The sequence below is a fragment of the Anser anser genome, assembly GCF_964211835.1.
Source record: "Anser anser genome assembly, contig: HAP1_SCAFFOLD_150, whole genome shotgun sequence".
In the NCBI taxonomy this organism is placed as follows: domain Eukaryota; kingdom Metazoa; phylum Chordata; class Aves; order Anseriformes; family Anatidae; genus Anser; species Anser anser.
The window spans coordinates 115402-134245 of record NW_028153968.1 but is presented as its reverse complement, the minus strand read 5'-3'; the positions used below and the strand labels follow the sequence as shown (position 1 = coordinate 134245).

At 37.6% G+C, this 18844-nt stretch overlaps 2 protein-coding genes across 2 annotated transcripts in view; both read right to left on the bottom strand.

Annotated features, from left to right (window-relative positions):
* LOC310891075 (adhesion G-protein coupled receptor V1-like) overlaps positions 1 to 3479 on the bottom strand; it is a gene marked incomplete at its 5' end in the record, with an annotated part of 29244 nt that extends 25765 nt beyond the window's left edge. The window contains 4 exons of the mRNA XM_083853385.1: positions 440 to 655; positions 1633 to 1848; positions 2795 to 3404; positions 3444 to 3479. Of these exons, the coding sequence (XP_083709511.1) occupies positions 440 to 655; positions 1633 to 1848; positions 2795 to 3404; positions 3444 to 3479 (1078 nt within the window). The remainder of the gene's footprint in view (positions 1 to 439; positions 656 to 1632; positions 1849 to 2794; positions 3405 to 3443) is intronic.
* A 10629-nt stretch (positions 3480 to 14108) lies between these two features.
* On the bottom strand, positions 14109 to 18195 carry LOC310891074 (adhesion G-protein coupled receptor V1-like). Its single transcript, XM_083853384.1, has 2 exons — positions 17455 to 18195; positions 14109 to 16100 (listed from the first exon to the last, which is right to left on the bottom strand). Exons 1-2 carry the CDS (start codon positions 18140 to 18142, stop codon positions 15712 to 15714), a joined length of 1077 nt encoding a protein of 358 aa, XP_083709510.1. The 5' UTR covers positions 18143 to 18195; the 3' UTR covers positions 14109 to 15711.
* Positions 18196 to 18844: the final 649 nt, after the last annotated feature.

Sequence of the window (18844 nt, the reverse complement as noted above, 5' to 3'; positions counted from 1 at the left end):
TGTACTTTCCAATTTCCCCAGATATTTAAACCTGCTTTGCCTGATTATTTTGTAAAACAATGACACTGCACTATCTAAACAGGTTTTGGCATGTAAACTTAAGCTTCAAGCTATTGCAGAAATGCAACATTTAGAATAGATAAAAAAATACAAATTAAATTAAAATCCATCCCCATTAGGAGACTCCAAAATCCACCTTCGTCTCACAAAATCTTGATATATAAGTTGACTGAATGCTTCAATTTCGCTATATAAGGGCACCATTTGCCCTTACTTACACGTTTTAATTTAGTTTATCTTATTTTGTCCTTTACTGTGTTCATCCAGACTTCCCTTTTTGTATTCTGAAAATTTTTATTCCATTGCCCAGTAATAACTCACCCACAAATCAGCAGATTGCTACTGGACAAGAGAAAATATGCAAATAAGACTCATTTACCAAAGGATCCAAACGGGTCATCAGAAGCCTCAATGGTTATGACTGCCCTCGTCAAAGATCCAAGCAAGGCTCCTCCTGTCGTTTGATTCAGCAGCTGAACATAAAAGGACTCCTCAACTTCAGGATTGATATCATTAATTATATAAATTGGCACAGCTTTACTTGTTTCTCCTTCTAGTAAGACAACATCTGATGAGGCTACACTGTAGTCCTCACCTAGATTTGTACATGAAAAAATAACAAAACAATCAAAACACAGAAGAATATTAAGGCATTCTGGTTCATTATGAAACATCACTAATGTTTATCAGCACTAATATTTATCTGTTCTTTTTGCATTCCCTTGTGTTCATATGTTGGTGTGTTTTTTTGTGTTTTTTTTTTCTTTATCTTCATACCCAGAAAATACAATTGTTTATTTCCTAGTGCCTTTTAGATATCTGGATGGATGAAAATAAATCTCATCTTGGCCAAAACAGAGTTTACACTGTCAGTCCAAGAAGCAATTACAAAAGGTCCATTATTATCTTCCATTGAGAAGATCACACAACTGTGACATTTCTATATTTGATTTCTGATAGTTGTCTGGCTTTCCAAGAGATAAAATGAAACAGAAGTACCTTTTTCAAAGGAGATTTTACTAAAGGACATAAGGTCACTCCTTCCCTCGTGGAGCTTTTCAGGGATCACCTGAGAGCTTTACCTTTCATTTGCAAAGTAAAAGTCTTCTTGAATTGTGCTTAACATTTGTCTGTTTCACAGAGGAGTCACCAGCTCTCAATTTCCCTCCAAGAAACTCAAATAAGCCATGTATGGTAGGTTGAAATATGTACAAAGGACTAAGTACTAGCTATATATACTACTACAGGATTTTTTATTTTATTTTATTTTTTTGAGAAAGTGAGTGGCCACCAGGGAAACAAACAGCCAATTCCTTTCCTTAGTTTTCTTGCTAGATTCTTCAGTGATGATATCTCTGAGTTTTTTTAAATTTGATGTAAGGTCTCTTCTATAGGACCTGAATTCCTGTCTCCTAAGTACACTCAGTAAGTATCTCACACTTTGGTATTTTTTCTACTTGTTTTACTAGACTGCATTCAATACACACTTGCTTGCTTTGGTTACTCGAAGCATACAGTATGCTCTTTCTGGTTTAACACAGAATGTGTATTTCTGCTATTTTGATTTCTTACCAGCTGTTGCAGTTATTGGCATAGCTTTGAATTTCACAGAAACATCTGCAAAAATTCCCCCAGTTCTGGTCACGTTAATGATTGGTCCAACATAATTTTCAGCAACTCGCACAGCTGAAGCTGAAAGCTGAAGTGTTCCAAAAGCATCATCATTGGCATTGATAATTACATGAGCTATAGTCTCACCCACTGATCCAAGACGAGGAGAATTTACAACTGAAATATGAAAAAAACCTCTTAGAGCAAGCCTGAAATGCCTCCTATATATGGCTATACTGTTCATATACATACACCTGAGTTTAGTGGATGGCCACTACTAGCTTTCAATAAAATTTTCATTTTAGATTTGGACAAAATATAACTACAAACTGCACAAGCATATTTTTGATGTTTGAATTATATTATGTCAGAAAATCCACATTCTTACTAACTTATTATTCTACCCTGCTGTGGAGCATACAAAACACCAGTTCTTTGAAGAGGTGAGGTACTAGCAAAATTACTTACTTATTTGTCCATAGGACAATAGAATTTTACACTAGCAATGATGAACTATAAGTAACCTTTCAGTTTCCCAGTAGAATTTTTTGTAGTGTTTCCCTTAAAAATCAAGATTAATGTGGGAGAGTCATGGGGGAGAGGGAAGGGAAATTAGGCATGCCAAGAAGCTCTTAAGCATAAATAAGGCTGTAATGACCTGAATTTATCTGATCGGGCAAACATCCTCTACGCTAAAAAGCCAGCATGAAGCTGCAATTCTACACCACTTAATGTTTAAAAGGCTTTTTTCGCTTTCAGTAAGTGCAACTAGCTTATTTCCTATCATTGTGCTTTACAGAAACAACAGGTGAGCAGGTATTAGCACACAAAACCAATACAGTAATACAGTTGGCCTAAAACACCTGGGATAAAGCAGATGCAGAAGGGAGAAAGAAATGTCCACCCCTGACAAAATTTTGTGGTAAAGGAAATATATGCTGACACACAGAATCTTCATACTTAATGTGAGATACTCTGACATATAACTTACAGGATTCTTAACTATACAGAGTTAGGCAGAGGTAAAATTTTACTGTAATTTCAATTGCTGCATTTTATCCTATTAAATATAAATATTAGCCTACATATTTAAGCTTTGGGTTTACATATGAAAGACACTTACTTGGCCGATCCTGTACTTTGTCGATCAAAACAGTATTGTTTAGCTCCACAAAAACAGATTCTGACCTCTCAGGATCATAATCATCCAAAATAGGCAAAGATATTGTGGCTTCGCTTTCATTGGCTGCGAAGATCACATAACCAGTAATGGGTATATAATCTTCTCCTTGTATTGCTCTAACAACATCAGGTGGAAGAAAGGGTGACTTTTCATCATCACCTAAAGTTCTGTATGTAACCACTACTGTACCAAGAAGACCACCAAGCCTTACTATTGTCAGGGAGATATTTTTTGTTTCTTCCTCAACTTTTATTGGTCTGTTTCTCTCAGAAAAGATGAACAGTCCATATGGATCATCATTAGCTAAAACTGTTAATGTTGCATTAGTGTGATTTCCAAGACGACCACTGGACACATTGATGATCAAAACTGAAAACACCTGATCCAGTTCAGGCACGTTGTCAGGAGAAACTTGTATGGTAATATTTGCTCTCACTTGGCCAACATCAAATGTTACATTCCCATATGCAGAGACCAGGTCTTCTGTAAGATCACAGACTATGACCCAATACAGAGTCACCTCAGACAGGGCCCCATGAGTTCTCACAACCTAAGTGGAAAACACAAAGATTTATGTATTTCTTTGTACTATAAGAAAGAAGAACATAAAAGTGTAAAATGGCATACAGCAAAGTCACAGAATCACAGAATATCCTGAGTTACAAAAGATCCACAGGGATTATCAGGTCCAACACCTGACTCCACACAGGACCACCCAAAATCAAATCGCATGTCTGACAGAGTAGTCCAAATGCTTCTTGAACTCTGGCAGCTCAGTGCTGTGACCATGTCCCTGGGGAGCCTGTCCCAGTGCCCGACCACCTCTGGGTGCAGAACCTTTCCCTAACCCCCAGCCTGACCCTCCCCTGTCCCAGCCCCATGCCGTTCCCTCGGGTCCTGTCGCTGTCCCCAGAGAGCAGAGCTCAGCGCCTGCCCCTCCGCTCCCCTCGTGAGGGAGCTGCAGGCCGCCATGAGGCCTGCCCTCGGCCTGCTCTGCTCTGGGCTGAACAAACCCAGGGACCTCAGCCGCTCCTCATACTTCTTGCCCTCTAGACCCTTCACCACCATAGTAGCCCTCCTTTGGATGCTCTCTAATAGTTTATGTCCTTCATATATTGTAGCACACACAGTGCTAGAGGTGAGGCTTCACCAGCACAGAGCAGAGCAGGACAATCCCTTCCCTTGACCATCCAGCATTGCTGTGCCTTATGCTCCAGAACACAGTTGACCATTTTGGCTGCTAAGGCACACTGCTGGTTCATATTTCTCTTGCTGTCAAGCAAAACCCCCAGATCCCTTTCCATGGGGCTGCTCTTCAGCCTCTTGTCCCCAGGCCTGTCCGTACAGCCAGCATTGCCCCTTGCCAGGTGCAGAATCCAGCACTTCCTCGTTTAACTTAATTCCAGTCAACTGTGACCTCTCCAGACTCCAAGACTATTGAAAAATTATTGAGAGAGGTCTTGCAATGACATCAGCCAGCTCTTTCTGTACTTTGGGATTAATCCCACTGGACCCCATAGACTTATATGCATCCAGCTGGAGCAGCAAATCCTGCACAAGTTCAAAGTTGGCTGGGAGTTTATCATCATCACAGTCCTGAAATTCAGAGCTTTGGGTGTCCCCGAGCCCATCATTGGTGTTAAAGACAGAGGCAAAGAAGGCATTAACCTCTGCTTTATTGGCGTACTTATTTGTGAGGTTACCAACCTCAACAAGTAATGGATCAATGTTTTCTCTGCTCCTCCTTTTGCTGTTAGCATACTTTAAAAAAAGCACTTTTTGTTGTCCCCACAGTACTGGCCAGCTTCAACTCTGAGTGAACATCACCTCTGTAGTCCTTGTTCAACTGACCTTGCTTCCAATGCCCACAGATTTTCCTTTTTCGCCTAAATTCTAGAATAAGATCCCTGCTCAGCCAAGCTGGCCTTCTGCCCAGCTTGCTCAACTTCTGACTCTTTGGAATTGCCTGTTCCTGTGCTCTTAAGAGGTGTTACTTAACTAACCAGCACTGATGGACTCCAATACCTTCAAAAGCAGGTTCCAAGGGGACCTCACAAACTAGTTCACTGAGTAGTCTGAAGTCTGCTGTCTCCATAGCTAGGGCTGAACTTTTGCTGGCAGTTTTCCTCCTATTACCAAAGATTTTAAACTCAGCCATCTCATGGTCACTATGGCCAGGACAGCCTCCAATCACCACTTCACCCACAAGACCCTCACTGTTTACAAGCAACAAATCTGGAGGGCACCTTTCTTAGTCAGCTTCCAGAGTAACTGTACCAACAAGTTATTGTTAACGTGCCTCAGGAATTTCCAGTACCTGTTTGTATTGGCTGTATGGTATTCCCAGCTAACATCTGGGAAGTTGAAGTCACCCACAGGGACAAGGGCAGATGACCTAGAGATATCCCTTAGTTCATTATAGAATAATTTGGCAATGTTGTCCTCCTGGCTGGGTGGTCTATAGCAGACTCCTACAACAACTTCATCTTATTGTTATAACTTATTTCCATGTCCCTTAATCCTTACCCGGAGGATCTTAAGCATGTCATTGCCAACTGCAAGCTGCACACAATCCAGCCCCTCCATTATATACAGTGCAAAGTCATTGACATGATGAGTTAAAAATAAACTAATTTTAAAAACAGTGTAATCTTTATCATCTTAGCTTTGCTGTATTTGTTGTGTCATCAGCACTTACTTTAAAATATTCATACCTCAAATGTAAACAAGTAGAAGTAAATTTAAACTTATATAAAACATTTTAGTTTTAAGCTGAAAGATACACTTTAGAAAGTGAAGTATAAAATGTCAAGACAAATGTACATGATAAAGTTAAGTTAAAATGCTGTAGACCTATTATAAAAATATTGCAGAATGCTCTGTAAAATAGACATAAAAGAGGATTGCATAGCAATATGAGACCCAAAACTTTCTAACCTGCAACATAATATTGCTATCTCCATCTTCAGGCTCAGTTCCATTTACCGAGAGTGACTCAGTACTGAACTCAAAGACGCCATGAGCATCATCAGAAGCCTCAATAGTCACAACGATGTGGGATGCAATTCCCAAGCTGGCTGTAAGTGCAAGTGCCAAAATGAGTTATTTTTTTATACCATCTTTTCTTAAAAGCTAAGGAAGTTTGTTACAAAAAGCACACAGAAAAGCATAACTGGAATATTTCTGCTGTTTTGCATTTTGTGGTGTGTTTTTTTTTTTTGTTTTAAATGTGGAATAATTATCCACATGGATAAGGAACTCACTTTCAATAATGCAGTCCTGGCAGCCCTTCTATGGAACAACACTCCAAAGCAACATATAAAATGCAAATATTTTAAGAGAGGATCAAAAATAAAATTACTTGTCTAATTAAGGAAAATGAACTAGAATTTAGGGTAGGGGAGAGTTACGTGGTAAAACACAGTGTAAGCAGTGCAGACAGGACAAAAGCAGGTACTATTTTAACTGAAGCTGGAACAAAGAAAAAGCTAGTCCAGGAAATTCTACTACTGTAATGATCATCTTGTGTGAGATAACTTGCTGCTTAGAAAGAGAAAGAGCCTGGCATTTTAAAAAAAATCTGGAAACACAGAAGAGGAAACAACACTTCCCAGGAAGTTCCAAAAAGTGGTTAAACCACAGACTTACTCTCAGGTTCAAACTGAACTCCTTTGTATTTTCAAATAAAACAGAAAATCAGGCTGTCACTGTGGAATAAATTATTTGATTTCGATAATGGGTGCTAACACAATATTTTCAGGTCTCTAGGGTTTAATTCAAAATCCGCCATCATTAGCGTTTCCCTCATAGTAGGTGCTTTTGTTTTCATCTTATTTCTGCATATTGTATGTTTTTAATTTTCTCAAGATTAAATTATCTTTGTTTTCTGTATGTTGTGACAAAAATAGACTTCAAAAATGAAAAATAATCAAAGCATTCTTTTAGAAAAAAAAGAGCTAACACCACTTTTTATTAAGAGTATTTTTGAGATGCAGAGATCAAAGCATAAAGCAAGTGGCAAAAGAAAGTATCAAAACACACAGTCAGGTAATTTTTAAATTACCTTAAATTTAAAAAGTTTCTCTCCTCTTTGCTCTCCAGAAAATTTTACAAAATTTACAAACAAAGCTAATTTTTCTAACTACTTCTGGAATAACTACATTGTGTTCTATAAAAATACAGCTTTGAAGATAGAGAAGCTGTTATTTTCTGTATTACGGTTAGTATTGACTGTTGTTGAAATTAAGCCTTTTTTAAAATGGGAAAGAATGTTTTGACAGGACTCTATGATATATCTCAAACCACAAGCAAAATAACACTATGATAAACTGTGTCAGTAGTGTAGTTCATGAGGGATATTACAGTTAGCATAAAGAAATAAAGATTAATCCAAAATGCTTACCATGCTGATGGACAGTTGGAAGGAAGAAATCCATGTTCCCATCACCACTACCACTGCCATCATTTCTAAAGAGCTCAGCAACTTTAAGATGACACACATACAGATATATACACATATATACATTTATAAATCAGAGCGCAAGCAAAGAGAAATTTAAACTATTCTGGACAACAGGAAAAAAAGAGGGAAGCACTCTAGGAAGGTATCAACTTTGCTTCTGAAAGTGTACAGGAGTTCTAATAAAGACTGAAATATTTACATATGCCACCTCTTACTTAATTTATGACATTGGAAATAGCAATGGGAAGTCAGAATGAAAGAAAACACATACACATAGTTTATCTTTCCTCTCTTTCCCTCTTTGTGTCCCCATTTTGTATTTCCCCTTTCTCACTCCTAACTGAGGCTTGTCATGGAGGAATCTAAATTGAAAAAAAAAAAAAAAAAAAGGTAGGGGAGACGATAAAGTCCCTCAAGCTCCTTATTCTAATATTTTCTCACAAAGTGAAAATGTTGGGAAAATCTGCAGAAAACTTAACTAATGGGGACTTCATAAGCTTTGTGTTTGTGTTGGAAAGGCCAAAAAGAAGGCTCATTTTAAAAAGGCTATATAGTTACTGGATTACTAAAGTTAGTTGTAAATTTTCTGTCACAACAATTTGAAAGAGAAAAGTTTGACTCCTTTTAACAAAACAACTATTCAACCAAAAAGACAAAATACGTGAAAAGTCTCAAGACTTTACCAAAAGAATCACTGAGACCATGTTGCACCATAGACACATACAATCATAGCAGAGAGCTGGATTAATTCAAGGAAATCTGATACATCCTCCCAGAAGGGACCACACTTGCAATTTCCGAATTGTTTAAAAAAATAACATCAGTTTAAAAAAAAAAAATCAATTTATGGCTGTCAGTGTTTCTAATTACTTTTCCCTCCAACAAGCTTTACAATCTCCGTTAAAATTTTTCTCAAATGGAAAAAAAAATCTGTAAGGTATTCAGGGGTTTATGTGGCAGCACCACTATGCTTTGCCGTCCCTTCAGACTAGCCCTTCAAACCAATAATTCTTTCAAGTGTTTGTCTTGTTCTTACAGACAGTTATCTACGAGCTACCTCTGCAGCTACAGCTCAGCAAACTCCCTATGGCCCTCAACATCCACAGCCTATTACTGCTATAATCCATTTGACCTATGTATTGCAGTTCTTCTGATTTCACTCATGTGGAAGAAAAAACAAAACAAAACAAAAAAAAACCAAAACAAACAAACAAAAACACAACACTTTGACTGTTTAGCCTTAAATATTTTATAAATATTCCATATTTTTGAAATGCAACATATTGCTAATATATTTTTGCATTATTTTAGTTCTCATTACCAACCATGAAGTTATACAAAGTGAAAAGCAGCAATTGCCTTTAGATGACCTAACAGATGGCAGTGATACACTTTCCCTAATACATGGTAATAATATACTTGCTATGGGATCTGGTTGTTTCCACCAAGGATTAAGAAAAGAACTGAGGAACAGTTCTTCCCTACGAAAAAAGACAGCTGTATGGGGGTGGGGATGTAGAGGTGCTTTTTGTTTGTTTTCAGAAATAACATAGAAAATAATGCCAAGAAAGACAAGATTTTTATGAACGAGTAGAGGTCATGAAAATACAACTAAGGGACTGATATATGTGCCTTACCTCCTCCCTCTGGGTTCAACAGCTCCACTTTAAACGTTTTTTCTAATTCAGGAATAGTATTATCAGTGATGTTAACAGTAATGTACTTGTATCTTTCTCCTGGCTGAAATTCCAGTGTACCCACAACAGCCTGCAATATAAGAGCTCTTCATATTTTTGTTCAAGTCTAATGTTTTCATCCATATAAAAAAAAGAAACAGAACCTTCATTTTGTCTTTTTCAAAACATCTACTTTTCCTCACTTAAGCTTTAAAAAAAAATCTGAAAAATCTGTTTTACAAAAGAAAAAAAAAAAGAAGAAGACATCTAAGTTGACATACTGGTGAGCATCTGCATTCATGTACATTTTTCTTATTTTTCTGCACAAATGATCAGTTGGACAAGCAAGTGCAGATACATGCAGGTTATTTTGCTAGGCATATACAAATCCCAGTATGTACAAGCATAATGTTAACCTGTACATGCACTTGAATAATATGGTCTGTAACAACAGCAAAACTCACAAATTGCTACACTGAAAACTCTGTTAAGAAAAAAAAAAAAAGTTCAAAACCAGAGGCTTTTCCTAGACAATGCAACTTACTGCAGAGAAAAGAATGGAGAAGTCACATGATGTATATTTTTAAGTGAATATTACATATCCATTTGCCACATCACCTTGTAAAGTAGTCTTTCTGTGAAAGAATCATAGCTGGGCTAGAGCAGTCAAACTGAAAGCTATCTCCACGATAAATAACTCTAATTAATTCCAAAACAATTATACCACCTTGGCAGTTGCCATACCTGATAATCTTTGGGACTGAAAGCTGTGACTGGCACTGTTCTGTATTCCACCAGAACTGTTCCAAGAAGGCCTTGTGCACGAACTACCAGTAATCTGACGTGTCCAGCTTCTTCTTTAATAGTAATATGGGGCACAGAAGAGGCTGGAAGAATCATTTTATCACCTGGCTGAGGAGGTGGCCCCACAGAGAACTGGAGCAGACCTGGAAGACAAGAATTACTACTTACATGGCTTTTCATAACAAATTTTAAAGATGATAAACAATTTAAATAAAGTGATTGATAACATATCTTGTGATGGTTCTGAAATTAAAAACCACATATACCAGTATACCCTTAAGCCTCAATCACACTATTTCCAGAGATGTGCTGTGTGCCTTACCCTCTCTCACTGATATTCTTGTCAGTCTTGATAAAAGGCACAGCACAATAATAAAACCTTCTCTTCCCAAAAGAGCCTCACAGGCCACGGTTTTGCGTATTTACTGGTACAAGACATATGGAGAAATGACTCTCATTGTCAGGAATTCTCATTTGATGAAAAACCTGGACAGGATCAACTACATGCAGAGCCTTTATTTGCCCTCACAAGAGAATCCTTGCTTGTTTGGGCAGGGAAGATTTGAGGCCTTTTTGTAAAATTATAAAAGAAAACTAATTCAGTATTCATTCATGTATATAAACAATGAATTAATTCAAGTTAGATAAAGTGGAATATATGAGATTGCTTCCTCAACTATTACAACCAAGCAAAGTTTTCATCTGACTGGAAAGAACTACACAATAATCTGAAACAAAGCTGTATAATTCCCATCATTGTTACCGTATGGGTGGTCACTGGCTTTGATGCTGATATCAGTAGTTTCCTTTTCTGGATCTATACTTGCTCCACTGGTAGGAGTTGAACCTAGTTTCCCATCTCCAGACACTGCAGAGACTAATGTCACACGGAAATATTCATTTAACTCCGGAATGTCATCATCAATAACATGCAAATTTAACACCTAGAGAAGGACCAAATCATGGAGAAATCAAACCATGCAACATTCTTTGATTAGTCAGTCAGCTGTATCTGCTGTATAGTTCTGAAAGCAAAGGACACTATTTTTGCTCTCCACATAAATTCAACTAATTTCTAAGATAACATTTTATGTCTAGAATATGCTTTCCAAAAACAATGCTTCCAAGCTACTGGAAATGGAAGGCATATTTTCTGAATTGTTTCAAACTACATAAATAAGTGATAATAAATACTTGTTTGGTTGGTTTTGTATATCTTCACAAAAGCAGAGTTTAATTTCCATGTACTGAACATGAAATATCTGATAAATTTTAAAATCTTTTTGAAATTATGCTTATGAAGAGACATTACAGTGATTAATCCAATTTAGAGAGCAAATAAATTGAGCTTATTATACCACCTGACACTTTGACCTGCAGATCATACGATTTACTAACATAACCTTGCTCTAAACACGCTAACACATTCACTTCAGAAAATTCCATCTTTCTTTATGTTTCGATATGGTCGGACAAACATATAGAAAACATTTAAGTAGCTGATCATATTTAGAGGCATGGTAATGAGTAGATTACAAATGTCAGTTGAAAGTCCCTTAGGATATCCCACCTGAAGAGCAGCTTGCTACCAGCCCGTTTCTTAGAGCCATGCACATTAGCTCCTCTGTATGTATGCAGTAAATTGGACCAGTAAGCTGTGTAGCAAGAGCCTACATCAGCCATTTTCTGCCACTAGATAGAGTAATGTGGGCCTCGTCTATGTTGCCATGCTAGAAAAGCTTTGGAAATTTCTGCTATATATGATTGTATGAAATGCAGTAATATCATTTCACAGAGAAATAAAGCTGAATGAACAAACTATTATAACATGAATGAACTATTTTCAGATACCACACGCTTTTGCCAGTCATCACATTATCCAGATTCACAGTTCTAGTGAAGTCACTGGGATCCCTGCAAATGACTTCAGCGAATTTGAGTCCACATTGACTTCTGCAGCCTGATATAAGTGAAACTGAGGATGGTATTTTCTACTCACAATTCATCCTTATTATACAAACAATAATAGAAAGTGTATGTTGTTTCTACAGTACTGTGGTCCCGCACCACTTCTTCAAATAAATTTAACAATTCTGTGCTGTACATCAGGATTGAATTCATTGAAACAGATTATTTTTATTTCTATTTCTAGCACACGCTGTTTATTACCACAGAATTTTAATCATAGGACAGCCCACGTTGGATGGGACATCAAAAGATGAAGTTCAATGTTTCATGGAAAAAAAAAAAATAGATGAAATAATCCAGCACCATGTTCAACTGCATCTTAAGCACCCCTGGTGATGGGAATTCTACCATAGAACCATACATTGGTTTGGGCTGGAAGGGACCTTAAAGCCCACCCAGCGCCACCCCCTGCCATGGGCAGGGACACCTCCCCCCAGCCCAGGCTGCCCTCAGCCCCATCCAGCCTGGCCTTGGGCTCTGCCAGGGATGGGGCAGCCGCAGCTCCTCTGGGCAGCCTGGGCCTGGGCCTCACCGCCCTCTGAGGGAAGAATTTCCTCCTTCGCCCCCTCCCTCGCCCTGCTGCCCACGCTGCTGTTGGTGCAGCCCAGGGTACGGGTGGCTTTCTGGGCTGCAAGCACACATTGCCGGCTCATGTCGAGCTTCTCATCAACCACCACGCCCAGGTCCTTCCCCCCCCAAGGGGTGCTCTCAGTGCTTTCTCTGCCCAGCCTGTGTTTGTGCTTGGGATTGCCCTGGCCCAGATGCTGAGGTCGGGACAACCCGACCCTGTCCCTAAGGAAGTCGTTCCAGTAGTTGTAAAAAATTTCAAGACAAAACCTCTCCCACTCTATCTTTGTACTCTTTGCCCTCTGTCTTCTCCTGTGGTTTCTTGAGAAGAGAGAGCCTCTGTCAACTCTGGAGCTGCCCTTTAGGTACTGTAATAATGGGATCAAAGTCCCCTTCTAAAGGGTGAAAAGATCTAACCCCTTGAGTCTTTCCTTAGAGGACAGGTTCTCCAGCTCTTTGATCATCTTTCTGGCCCTCTTTTGGACCTCCAGTCTGCCCACATAATTTTTTAATTGTGGGCCTCTGTAGCTTTGAATTCCTACTCTTCAGTGTATCCTGGTATCCTGGTATTTCTTTTTTCTTTTTCTTTTTTTTTTAAACTAATTCAGATAAGGAATTTCGTAAGACTTTTAGAAAGCTTTCTCAGAAGCAGCTAAAGCTTCCCTTATGTATCATTTCTCTTTCTCTCCCCCAACTCAGAGATGCAATTCTGATTACCAATTTCAGGTGTCTCTAAGGCCAGAATATTGAATAATTTCCTTATGTTCCAGTTGCTCGCACACTTTATGCAGAGGAATAGATTAAAGCAGACAGTAATCATTTCAGGGAGACTCAAAAACAGCTATTGTTACAAGAACACCTTTAATCTCCTGTTTCTGATTTTGAATTTAAAAGGAGACAGAACCTGGATAGCCTTGAGTGCAAGAACAGCAATGAATCTTACTATTGCCTATTTAATTGTTGTGGACATAAATTTGAGTTACAACACTCAGATCAAACCTGATCATTTTCCAGTTTCGAAAGTACATGGACTATCTACACTTTTTAAAGTATATGTACACATACACATAAATACAGTTAATATTTTTTATGTATATGTACATATATCTAATATGTACATGCACACATGGTGACTTTTGAACTGACATATACACAGAGCTACAAATAACACTTTCTTGTTGTCAGGGATGGAAAAAAAGAAAGAAAGAAAATATATATATAACAAAAAAATAACAACATAAAATAACAAAATAAAAAATAATAAGAAGAAAAGCCATGTGAAGTAAACACTCTCTAGTATGCAAACCAGCCAAGCACCCTCAGAAGGTATTTTCCAGGAGGTTTGTAAAGGACAGGATGAATTGTTAATAGGAAGGTAGGGTTTACCTCTGATCTCTGCCAAGGAACGAATGTGATAGTGCCACTGCTATTAGAAAAATCGGTAACAGAGTAATTAATGCCAGTGGAATCAACCTGTGAGATAATGTACTTTATATACACATAGTCTAGGGCTCCCCTTGTACGCTCCACAACACAGGATATAGTGGAACCTTCATCAGCAGTCTGGAAGAAAGCAAAAATTTGGAACGTTTATTACTGTCAAAGTAAATCAAGGCAATTTCATTAAATAACACGAAAATATTTAATGCCAGACAAATGTTCAAGTAAAAAATTGCTGTCATGTTACTTTCAGCTCTTTTGGAGTGTTAGGAAGCTGAAACTGACCTTGATGCCAATCAGAACAATCCTAGTGGAATCTGCAAAAGTCTGATGCCTCCCTGAGGACTATTAAGGTAACAAATAACAATACACTGCAGTTCGTCCTGGACACAACCCCTTTCCTAAAACTATGCGTCAGAGACAGAATCAATATGCTTGAAATGTACCTGTCGAAAGCAAATGAAACTATTGCTTTATAATAACGTCAATATTGTAATTTTCCTTAGCAATAATTTAAAGAAAGATTTGGATCAGCACTTTCTCTAACCAGACACACTATGGATAGAAATAAACTATACCATCATCATTCAGAAAAACAGATTTTTCTCTTCTACTGTCCTCCTTACAATTCTGTATCTTCACAGATAACATGACTTCTGCAGCGACAACTTCACGTCTCTGGAATGAAGCTTTAATTGGTACTGACCTTCTATTTTAGAAAATAACGTTCATAAAATTAACATAGAAAATAATTTTATCTGAAAGTTATTGGAAAGGTTAAAGCTATCTTATGCATTAGATAAATTTCAGGGCTGCTTTGTAAGAAAGCATAGATACTGTGTGTGACTTCAGCTGCCTAGTAGACAGATATGCACAGTTAAACTACTGGTAAAAAAATGCTGTGTTCCTGCATCACCACTAAGAGCTCTAATACTTCCCTGGTGAAATGGACATATGATAGGTGCAAAACAATTACCGTGCCATATAATTATTTTTTTTCTTCATGGTTGGCTGATGATCTGTGGCATCACAGCGTATCAGAGGTACTTGAACCTGAAGGAATCTATTATCATAGCATATGGTAGGCACACAATAAGCAAACTGAACCAAACTGAAAACTAGTATCACTCAGGCAAGACAGTTATTTTAAAAACATCATAAGCACTTTGATTAAAAAAGAATGTAATTAAAGCTCATAAGAGTTCCCAAATGAAAACTATATTAAATTTTTTTTTCCACAAAATAATCCAATACCAGTAGAGATAGCTATCATGTTATTCCCCCTTATAATTGATTAAAGAAGTAAAGAATGATTTATGTTTATTTCAAGCCTCCTCAAAAAGTAGCAAGTTTACACTCTGCATATAGAATGGATACCACTGAAAAAAGATTTCATCTGTTAAAACTAAAACAACAAAAAAAACCACTACTAAATCAACCAACTGACATCAAACATATGCAAATTATAACTTAGTTTATGACAGCAAATGAAGGTGGAAAAATCCATAACACTTTGTCATTGCATGATCTCTAGTAAAATTATCTCAAACACATCATGTGACACAGAAAACTAAAATAAAAATCTTTGCAATAATCCATTCTCAAAAAAAAACCAGAGAATTAAATCTTACATTTTAACTGGTAACTCAAATGTAACAGAAGTGAAGGTAAAATATTTTTCTAGAAAAAAAAAATTAAGCCTTAGTCTTCAGTTTATATAGTAAACTAAATTTTCTTAACCATTTTTTTCTTTAGTTTTTTAAAATTATATAGTAAATCCCAGTGGAACTGAGGTTGTATTAACAGAACATATGCATCTCCAAATCCTAGGAAAACTTTGCTTAACCACAAAAGCAAACACTGCAAAATCTAGGGTTTGTTCAGGTCACTTGGTCCTGCCATTTAGCTTTCTGTGCCTGAAATATCACCTACAATTTCCATTATGACCACCTTACCTCAGGGATACATGCTCCAGTGAAGCCAAATAAACCATTAGCATTATCACTTTTCTGTATTCTTAATCTTGCTGTGGTGTTTTCTTGTGAAATTCGAGCTCCACCACGCACAGAAATGAGCTTTAGTATGAATAATTCTTCTCCTTCTTCCTCTTTGTCATCCTTTGCAGACACGATGAATGATTTATTGGTCTCTCCTTGCCAATACTCCAAATACCCAGAGACAGGGTGGACATCACTTTTTGCAGGAGTTGCATGAAGTTCATAGATCTCTGCTCGTGTCAACTTACGCTCATAAAGCCTTACATCCTGCATTAACCCTGTGTACCTACTGCTGCCGTTGATTCCTGCTCCAATTCTTACTATTCCTGGACCTGAGAAGGAAATTATAATTTTTTCTCATGTTATTGTATTTGTATGAAACAGTCAGCAACTGACTACCTGTTTTTCTTAAAAACCAATGGTAAACTGTTCATTGTCCCTGGATGAGGAATCATATTGATCTTGAGATCCAAAATCAGGAGGTTCCTTGAGCCTCATCTCAATGTTACAGGTAAGTCCTCACAGGCCAAACAATTCCATCCTATGCTGTCCAAGTTTTTCATCCTATTAGTTCTAGCAGCACATTATCATCATCCCTCATTTTTATAAGTCTTAGAGACTTGAGGCTCCCTCTTTCCTCCACAGATTTTCAGAGCAGAACTGCAACCCCTTTTAGCCCTTGTTTTGCTGAACAAATCCTACTTTGTTTCCCTCTGCTAGGGCAGCTGATCCATTCTGATGATACTCATGATTACTGCATTAACCCTTCTGGACATCCATTTCATCCACCACACTGTAATTCCATGAAAATTCCAAACTCTTTTTACAACAGCATTTATATTTCTCTGTCTCCAAACTATAGGATCACAGCTGCCTCATATTCATTCCTACTCTATCCTATTCTGTGCCATGCTATGCTCTTGTGCTAAAACACACACATCAGCTGTTTTCAGTTGCCTTTCAGAAAACGAAAGAAAACAAACAAACAAAAAAAGCTGTGCTCTTCAGTGTATTGTCATACATATGACACTGAGTGGCAGTTGTAGAGATGAGCAACCACAGGAACTGATAAAAGTCCCAGGGCACAAAGTGGAGGATGCTGAGAAAAACTGGGCTGCTATGCACACCACTGTGTATTACCCAACATTCAACGGAGAGAGATGACATACTTGCCTTACTATTGCATTATCCCCAGACACACGCCATCCCCACTAATAAAGAAAATTTACAGCACAGACATATCCTTCTAGCAATAAAAGCATAATTGCATTTCACATATATTTGTTCTAGAAACCGAGGGAGGGAAAAAAAAAAAACCTCTCAGCCTCTCAGCTTAGCTACAGTACTGCAAGTGTGATGGAAATTACTAATTGCAGAAGTACTATTCTTTTTACAAATGGAAAATTTGATTTCTTAAACTTCAACCTGGAATTTTAAAAGCAGAAATAAAATAGTACACCATACAATTAATAGTCCTCTACTCTCACTCAACATCGCAGCAGTTTGAATTTTTTAGAACATTCACACAATTTCCATAGGCTTTCTGAAAATCCTCAAAGAATTCTTATCCATTCCTTTCAATTAACTTAACAGATATAATCATTTCAGTGTATTTCTGCCACCTTTGAAGTGGCTAGACTATGCATTTCAGAGCTTTATATATGGAGAAAAATAGCAAAGGCTCACCATCAAGAATTGCTTCTCCTTTTAGACTCTTCATTCCTCCCAGAACTAGAATTCCATCAACGTAAAATTCAATTATACTTTCATCCAGAGTAATCAGAACGTGAAGCCAAGTATTCTCATCCAGGTATTTCATGACTGATGTTTTAGCCATGTATGTCATATTGGACCCTAATGCTGTATAATGAAGCACTACAGAAACATGAGAATCATTTGTCTGAATTTTCACACCATAATATAAAGTCCCATTATCGTTATCCTTTTCAACTATATAGCCATCTGTACTGACATTAGGAATTAACCAAGCTGAAAATGTAAAATTGGTTACTGCATTATTTCCATTGTATGGGTATTCAGGACCGATAATGCCAAATGCATCCTCTTTTCCACTGAAATACAGAGCGTCTGTTCCACTGTGATGGCGCCTCATGTGGGGCTGTGATTGTACTGAGCTTGGGAATGATCCAAGCAACAAGAAATCTACCATTGATGGCAGTCCAGCTTGGAAGGTACTAGACAGTATTTCCCAACCTAGTCGGACAACACCAAAGGTGCCTTGCTGTCTCCAGATGGTGAAGTCCGTAATATAGGAAAGGTCATCTTCAGAAAGAGTATCTTCCACTATCTCTCTGTCCTGGCTCTCTGGATCTATAACAAACACTCCAAAAGGGTCATCATTGAAAGGGATCATGACAGTTACAGTAGGACTGGTTTCAGATAACTGACCACCAGGACCAGGAGACCCACCTGCGTAATAGAAGTTAGAGTAAAAGTTAATGATTAAACAACACACTCAGAAAAAAGTTTCAAAGTACTTTTTTTTTTTTTTAATAAAACAAGTTTCTAAAAAAACCTCAAACCCTCCTTTAAGATCCTCTGGACTTATAGCAAATGATCTAACTTGAAAATTACATAGGTTAATTGTATTATTCTTAAAACACTGTGCTGATGTAATTTCAGTAGAAAACAAACCCACATGCTATTTTTCAGCTGTAAAACACACAGATGTCTTTCAGGTGAAACATGACAAGGTCCATCTTTTCTTAATTAGCCAATAAGGTAGGTTACCTTTGATTCGTTTGATAAGCATGGGGGCCAAATTCAATTCTTGTATTGCTCAAAGACTTACAGGAATAGAGAATGGCAAAATCTTGCCTGTTGCCTCTGATACAGAAGTACATACACCTTGCAGAAACAGTAACCAGTTGTGTGTTAAAACTGCTGCCCAGTCCTGGTGTTAGTCATCTATCTTTGCACAGTAAGAATTCATGATATGAAGATCATGTTGTGAATGGAGAATCTCCGTGTTCAAAGTGTACAGTGATCTACCTGTTATAAGCAGGAAATCTTTTGTACATCCGTATGGACTTCACTTACAGGAAAGGCCAACACA

Excerpts from the sequence above, each read along its gene's own strand:
- LOC310891074 (XM_083853384.1), bottom strand. The coding sequence starts at position 18,142 with ATGATCCCTTTCAATGATGACCCTTTTGGAGTGTTTGTTATAGATCCA. Across the intron at positions 16,101-17,454 it reads AGGAGAAGCAATTCTTGATG|GTCCAGGAATAGTAAGAATT; the intron begins GTGAGCCTTTGC and ends TTTCCTTCTCAG.